This window comes from Gavialis gangeticus, unplaced genomic scaffold (assembly GCF_001723915.1).
Source record: "Gavialis gangeticus isolate Ggan-Ray unplaced genomic scaffold, GavGan_comp1, whole genome shotgun sequence".
Classification (NCBI taxonomy): domain Eukaryota; kingdom Metazoa; phylum Chordata; order Crocodylia; family Gavialidae; genus Gavialis; species Gavialis gangeticus.
The window spans coordinates 44,820,859-44,829,253 of NW_017729034.1; the positions used below are offsets into that span (position 1 = coordinate 44,820,859).

The following is an 8,395-nucleotide window of genomic DNA, read 5'->3' on the forward strand; positions in this document are numbered from 1 at the left end:
CATCCTATTCTCGTCCGCCCACCCCTGTAACCTGTCCAGGTTCAATAGCAGCCTATTTCTCCCTTCTAGCATACCCACATCCCCCCACATCTTAGTGTTGTCTGCAGATTTGAACAGGGTGCTTTTTACCCCCTTGTCCAAGTTGCTGATGAAGATGTTGAACAGTGCGGGCCTGAGGACCGAGACTTGGGGGACCCCACTGCCCACATCCCTTCAGGTCAAAAATGACCCATCCACTACCACTCTCTGGGTGCAGCCCTCCAGCCAGTTAGTGACTCATTTGACTGTGTAGGCATTGACACCACAGTCCCCTAGTTTTTTAATGAGAATGGGATGAGAGACAGTGTCAAAGGCCTTCTGAAAGTCCAGAAAGACTATGTCCACTGCCACCCCTGCATCTAAGGATTTGGTGACCTGGTCGTAGAAGGCCACCAGGTTGGTCTGACAGGACCTGCCTCTAATGAACCCATGTTTGTTGCCCCATGTTTCTGGATGCATGGATACATGTTTTATCCTTTCTCCATTTCTTCAAATTCCCTCAGCAGATGCTGAGAACTGGCCTGACATAAAGAACAGACTCCCCTTTCACCTCCTAGAAGTAGTCCCATCACAACAGGACTAAAAAACCTGGCAGAAAAACAGAGTGAATCTTGTACCTGCAATTCTTCTATTGTACTTGGTGTAGTTAGTAGATAGAAGATATAAACCTCCAGGATTGTCCTTCCATCACCAATACATTAAAACAAAAACTGAGAAAAAGCATCAGCAGAAATTAAAAGTTTTTACACAAATGGATGGATGCATCCTACTTTTCTAAAATGCTTTAATAAAAAAAAGTAATCTGTGTCATTGGATTTGTCATTTTTAAACATTTATTTTTCTGTTTCTCAAATTATACCTTATTTATTATACATCATAAATGATTGGGAAACATTCCTGTTTTATTTGCAGGAGAACTACTATTCCTGAAATATTTGACAGTCTCTGCTTTTGAAATATAGACCAGGAAATTGGGAATTTATTGAAAAAGAAATTAAGATAAAAATTAAAACTATTTACTTGCTCCTGTTTTCAACCTCTTCCCTCTTTTTTGCTCTGCAGCTTCGCTGTGTTGAAGATTTTCAGACTGTTCAAGTGATCAAACTCCTAAAATATGAAAAAAAGGTGGCTAAAATGTGTTTTTTAATGATCTCTACATTCCTTATCTGTTGGATGCCTTATGCAGTCGTCTCTCTTTTAATAGCCTATGGCTATAGCAATCTTGTAACACCAACAGTGGCTGTCATCCCATCCTTCTTTGCCAAATCAAGCACTGCTTACAATCCAGTCATCTACATCTTCATGAGCAGAAAGGTAGGTTCATCATAAACTTTCTTATCTGATGAATAAAATAAAGTATATAATGTACAATGAAGATTATACTGACTTATTTTAAGTTGTGGAGTCCTATTTTCAAATTCAGACATTTTAAAGTAAAGAACAGTGGTCTGTCATAAAGCACCAAAATTAATAAGCTATCAGAAGTTGTCAGATAGGTGTCAGTACCTGCCTGGGCATTTAAATATGGAAACAGACATCCAAGATGCAGGTACCCAGGTTAGAGAGTTTTTTTGTCCCTTTAAGCAGATGTGAAGCCTATGCACTGCAGCTGGGCAGGTCAGCAAAGCTCACCCCCTCAGCAGGGCCAGCTGAGTCTTAGTCCACTGATTTGTTCTAGGGCTGCTTTTGAGGAGCTTTTGCAACACCTAACCCCCCCTGCACACTAGCTGGTTTCAGTCTGCAGGTAGCTGCTGTCTAGATGACTTGTCTGTTGCCTGTTCCTGCACTCCTGTCTCTGAACTTTGGAACCCTGGTTTGACTTTGGCTTGCTTCCTGACATCCATTTATAGTAACCTTCTGGCTCAGCATGCGAACCTTGGTTTGACATCAGCCCTTGGGACGTGAACCCTGGTTTGACATCTGCTTGCTCCCCTACTATGGATGCTGGTGATAAGCCCTGGCTCTAACCAGTAGGCCTAATGCCTGTGCGGACCCTGGCAACAGAGATGGATCACATCTGGAAACTGCTATCTGAGTCACTGTTTTAACACCTGAACTTTTCTGTTTCCTATGAAACAGCACCCTTGTTTCAGTTTCAAAAACAAAAATACAGCCTTCATTTTTTTGCACCTTGGCTATACATTTGAGTAGGCTGGTGTAGTGCTTTAGTTAAGTTTCAAGATAGCCCACTTAGAATTAAAGACAGATTTTGACTTTACTCTGAATTTAATGAATTATCAGTAGCATAATTCTGTAACGAAATCTAAGAGGCCTGATATGATTTAAACAAACAAACAAAAACCCCAAACCTCCCCTGCAACCCATTCCTTTTTAAAAATTTTATTTACTCTAAATAAAGTTTTAAAAGACAAATCCATGATTTTATAATTCTTCAGAATTCAGCAGTTATTCATGAAAAAGGAAGGCGGTCATTGGCAAAAGACATCTCCCCAACTATTTTAAGACAATGATGTTGACTACAGCTGATCGAGATAGATTTTTAAGTTTGCAAACATTGTGAGATGTCAGAAATTTGTTTCATTCCAAACTGGGATAAATCTCAACATTTTGAAATGTATTATGAACAAAGAAGTTACAAAAAATCATGTTGTGTCATTCAAAACATTTTATTTAGATTCTGATCTTTTTATAATTTTAAATAAAACACAATTCATTTTTAAAAGGTTATTACAAAATGAAAATTCAAAAAGGTTCTGATTGATTTTTGTGAGGAATACTCTGACATTTTTAATGTGTTTCATTTTCTGGTTTTTTCCATTTAAATTTTGTCAGAATTGACATATTCCTTGAGAACATTATCATTTGATGAATCAGTGCATTTTGGATGGAAAAAGTTTCATTAGAAAAAAGTTTGACGAGCTGTAACATTCATTAATTCAGAATCACATATGGAGTGCAGTAAATTCCCCTTTGAAGATAATTAAATGGAATGAATTAAAATGTAAACGTGTTTTATATGAGAGAGTGGAGATTAAATTTTATAAACTTCTTGCCTTGTCCTCCTAATGAGCAGTAGACTGCTTCTCTAAAGGCAGTCATCAACACATCTAAATGAGCTTGTGTAGAGAAAAGGGGAATCATTAACATATCTGTAAAAATGCTTGCAATAAATGATGTCTAATTTTCTTTCAAAATCCCTAGTAACATAATAAAGACAGAATAGATACAATGACCTAGTAACTTCAGAGAGTGAGTCATCTAGATATCTTCACTATGAAGCACAGCATCAACTGGAAATATAATTGCATCTTGAAACCATTAAAACAAAAAACCTTGTGCTTCTGCAGGAAGCATCTTGTGTACCAAGCAGGAAGAATAAAGATGACCCCCCCAAAAAAGATATTAATGTTTCTTAAAGCTTTTCCTGGCCATTGAATATATTTTAACCTGGTATAGGTATGGAGTTTTCAGGGTTTATCACTGTATGCAGGAAAAATACTTGAAGAGAGTGATTTTTGATGTTATAGCTCTGACTCACTCCCCGGATCACAAACCAATTACTATCAGAACTCAGCATGCAGGGTATGAAATTTGGCATAGGCCAGATTGCCACTAAAAGTAGTAGTTGTGGGAATCTGGAACTGGATGAACTAAGTTTGCAGGGACAAACCATGAGCTATATATGGCCAACATGTATGTGTCACACTGTTTAAATGAGACCTGAATTCAAGAAAACTTGCATCACCCTGGGGTTGTACTGTAACCAGAAGCATCACTAAAAGATTTCCTTAAGTTTGTGAGCCTTCTGATGAACTGTGCTGTGTTTCACTTTAGTGCCTTGTCACATGTTACACTTAGGACATGTTAACACTACTTAAAACATTAATGTCACTCTTTCAAGCAGGAAAACACATGCTAGATGTGATCATATGGTAGTAAAGTTAGCATTTTGGGGGAAAGAGTGTTTCGAGATAGGGTTAAGGAATCCTTGTTATGCTATTGTGGGACTGCTGCACAGAGATGCCAGCAGTCTTCACCAGCTCTGGTATATACCAGTGCTGGGACTGATAACTACCTGTTGCTGACTGAACATCCAGCTCCAGCACTGTCCAGAGTTAGTATGTGATCATTCAGAAAACTTTCTAACTTTGTCATGCTGGCTACACTCTAAACAAAACATATCCTGAGTGTAAGATGTGACAAGGCTCTTACAACTGGCTCAAGATTCTTCATTAAAGATATGAAAATGCAGTTTCTGTAACTTTTACATTTTTTGTTGGGAAAACCAAACAAAAGGTTCCATATAGTAGCACAGCATCTCAGGGGATTTGAAATCAGAATGCCAATGCCACCATTCTCTCCAGTGGGTTGTTCTTCTTGGGTACCCTGTGTGTCTTAGGATACAACACGGTCTTTGTTTGACAAACAGTGAGTGCTATATGGCTGGAAGTGACTGACAGGGAATGCTTTCCAGCCAGAGAGCCTGACTCTCAGAAAATAATAGAAGCATCATGCATGCAAAACTATAACTTCCATGACACAATGTGCCCCAGTAGGGATATGCAGTTTATTGTTGAACTACAATGTTCAACCAATGAAGATGAAACATTTCAATTCAGGAATATCAGAGTTTTAATTTTGAATGAAAATATGGAAATGAAATGTTTTACTGTTTTTTAATAAAAAAAATTCTGAACTAGTGAACAATTTTGATATTTAAATGTTGCAACTCAAGACACAAGTGTTGAAATATTGGGATTGCCCAGAAGATGAGGATGTTTCAGTTATCACTTGCCTCTTATTCCAGATCCGAAGAAAACCAGTCCAATTTCACCCTGCTCCAGTTTTAGTTTACTCTGACATTCCTTCTCCCTTTTCCTTACAATATCTGCTACCTACCTTTGCTCTTACAGTCTTCTCTTTTTCACTTCCATTTTCTCAGCTACCCTACCTTACCTTTCACATCTAGAAGCCATCCACTTGACCATCCTATTACATCTTCAGGTAGCATCAGATGACTTTCTTTCTAGCTTGTTGCCTCCAAAGGCCTATTGCCAGAGCAATCCTATGAGAATTATGAAGAAAACCTCTGCTGTTCGCTGGCTGGTTGAGTTTTGTCCAACACCCAAAATCCCCTTACACAGAATCTAGAGAAACCACAGCAGCATCCTACTCTATCAGCAAGACCCTACTGTCTTAGCAAACAACATTCCTCAAAAGCACAAGATGGAAACATGATCACATAGGGTAACTTCTAATGATGCAAAGGGAGAGGCATCTCAGAAGGCTTCACTACAGTCCCTGACTGCATTTAAAAGGGAATGCCTTTTTATCAGAGTATTAGGTTGGAGGAAATTGCCAAATTAATTTGATTTATGTTAAACTGATGAGTTTCCAGAGAGACTCAAGATTGCTCTGAGTTAAACTCAGATTCAAGCAGGTTTCCTAAATGGCCTAAGCATTTGTGTGCTTTCTTTCAGGAACATTAGAGCATCATCTGCATATTTAGCTGATCCCTACTATTGGGATCTTTAACAGTCACACAGCTCAGGAGAACTGCTGCTGAATACCTTGAACCACTTATCTGTGAAGTAGAATTGAGCTGATGGTATTAAGTATCTCCTGTTTAGTTGAGAGAGACAAGTGCACATCACCTCCTAAGGCTAGATTAATTTATGGGAGACTTTTCTGTGTGTCTGTTATACTTACTCAGAAATTCAATGTTTAAATGTTATTGAAAGTCTATGGTTTTATGGCGCATCAAGGGTACAAAAGAAATTCAGTTTTTATTCCCCTTTCTTTTTCATTTTTCCCTTTAAATGTCTAGCCCTACTCTTGCAGAGGGAAAAAAGGGAATTATGAACAATAAAGACACTCAGAAATCAATGTTTAAGTTAGTTCACTTCTTTTTGTTCTTTTTGGTGTCTGGGCAATGATTTTTGAAAGCTAGTATTTGGTAATAATAAGTTCATAATATTTATTTTAATGTAAACAGTATTCATGAAATATAAATGTGCACATATGCAGTACTCAACCCCACTACTGTAGCCAGCCCCATTACAACACAGATGTCTCTGTGGATGCTGGACTGTTCTGTTCCAGCTTTTATATAAATGTTAGCATACTCTGTACAAATAAGCTCAGGATCAAGCACTTAGGTTCCTCTTTCTGACAGGGTTAAATCACCACCAGGAAAGTTTCAGCTACAAGAGCAAGTGTCTGTACATGCTCACTCTTGCTCTCATTCTCACACTCAAACACACATACATACGATGTCTGTAAACAGATATTGCATGTGTTCTGGGAAAAAGTGTTTTGTCCTACAAACCAACAGATATACAAGACCACTTTCCTGTTTCAAGTCCTGCAAAAGTATGTCAGGTAAAATGTGCTATCCCTTTTTCTTGTACCTTTTAGGAGGGTGAGGAAACAAACCCAATAATGGCCCAACAAGTTAATTTAAGTGTTCCAGCTGGAGACTACAAAACTAGTTTAGAAATTTATGAATTATTTGACACACTCAAGAGTTGTAATTTGATTCTAATTCTTCCTCTTCGCAGTTTCGACGATGCCTTTTACAGCTCTTGTGCTTTCGCCTGCTAAGATTCCAGAGGACAATGAAAGAAAAACCAGTAACAGGGAATGACAAGCCAATAAGACCAATTGTGATGTCCCAGAAAGTTGGGGACAGGCCAAAAAAGAAAGTGACTTTTAGCTCTTCTTCTATTATTTTTATTATCACCAGTGATGACGCCCAGCAAACAGATGAAAGTAGCAAGCACAACAGCACAAAGGTTAATGTGATTCAAGTAAAACCACTATGAGGGGCTGAGTCAGCCAGGTCTCAGAACTCGAATGGATATTAGCCAATGAGTCTGTTTTGATGCGACAACTCGCCAATGGTAGAATGTGTGTGAAGAAGGCACTATGCTTAATGCTGTGAAACACAGAAGAAATTTAGTGGATGAAATCTGTAAAGTGGTTAAATGTGGTAACAGTATTCAAATCTCTACATTTTTATCTGATTTATCAGTGGCAATTTTTACTCTTTTTTAAGCATATCATATGATTAGCCAACATTCCTAGTCGCACCAAATTGTTGAGGAAATAAAGAGATTATCAGAAGCTAGCTTTCAGTCACCCATCAAAATGCTGACTTACAAAGCTTTCATCAAACCTAGTACAAAACTACTAAAATACTGCCCCCTTTTCAGTACAGGTGGTCTCTTGCTAATGCTCATAAGGTACTTAGAGCCACTTTGAGAGGTGCTGCAAAGAAAATAAATTCACTGTGAGCACTGATGAAAAGATGACAAACGGAAGCATCATAATGTTTATACATACAACAAATCATTTAGTTAAAATGATTAAATACCACATAATTAAAAATAAAAGAAAAACTCTCTTACATATGTAACACACATACTTTCTTTAGATGAAACAGAAGCCTGGACCACTTATAGACCACAAGACCTGCTGTATCACTTCTTTAAGATTAACCAGTGTCAATCCAGATACTTGTGATTTGAGTGATAATTTTCATACCTAAAACTCACTTGGCAGAACTAGAAGGGAGGGATAGGCTACAATTGGCCCTAGACAGGTTACAGGGGTGGGCGGATGAGAATAGGATGGGATTCAACACTGACAAATGCAAGGTGCTGCACCTGGGGAGGAAGAACCAGCACCATACCTACAGGCTGGGGAACTCCCTTCTCATCAGTGCAGGGGCAGAAAAGGATCTTGGAGTCATCATTGATGCCAGGATGAACACGGGCTGGCAGTGTGGGGATGCAGTCAGGAAGGCCAACCGCACCTTGTCATTCATCCACAGGTGTATCTCAAGCAGGTCCAAGGAGGTGATACTCCCCCTCTATGCGGCGCTGGTCAGGCCACAGCTGGAGTACTGTGTCCAGTTCTGGGCACCGCAGTTCAAGAGGGATGTGGACAACATGAAGAGGGTCCAGAGGAGGGCCACTCGCATGATCAGGGGGCAGCAGGGCAGGTGCTACGAGGAGAGGCTACGGGACCTGAACCTGTTCAGCTTCCACAAGAGAAGGCTGAGGGGGGGATCTAGTGGCCCGTTACAAACTAGTCAGAGGGGACCAGCAGGCATTGGGGGAGTCCCTGTTCCCCCGAACACTACCAGGAGTGACTAGAAATAAAAGTCACAAGCTGGCAGAGGGTAAATTCAGATTAGACATCAGGAGGCGCTACTTCACTGTCAGGGTGGCTAGGATCTGGAACCAACTTCCAAGAGAAGTGGTGCTGGCTCCTACCCTGGGGGTCTTTAAGACAAGGCTAGAGAGTCACCTTGCTGGGGTCGTTTGACCCCAGTACTCTTTCCTGTCATGGCAGGGGGTCGGATTTTATCTGCTCAGGTCCCTTCCAACCC

General features: G+C 39.7%; 1 protein-coding gene across 1 annotated transcript in view; it reads left to right on the forward strand.

The window, feature by feature from the left end:
• The window catches only part of OPN3 (opsin 3), a 55,396-nt gene extending 47,833 nt beyond the window's left edge, over positions 1 to 7,563 (forward strand). The window contains exons 3-4 of the mRNA XM_019527651.1: positions 1,102 to 1,353; positions 6,561 to 7,563. Coding sequence (XP_019383196.1) covers positions 1,102 to 1,353; positions 6,561 to 6,824 — 516 coding nt within the window. The 3' untranslated portion in view covers positions 6,825 to 7,563. The remainder of the gene's footprint in view (positions 1 to 1,101; positions 1,354 to 6,560) is intronic.
• Positions 7,564 to 8,395: the final 832 nt, after the last annotated feature.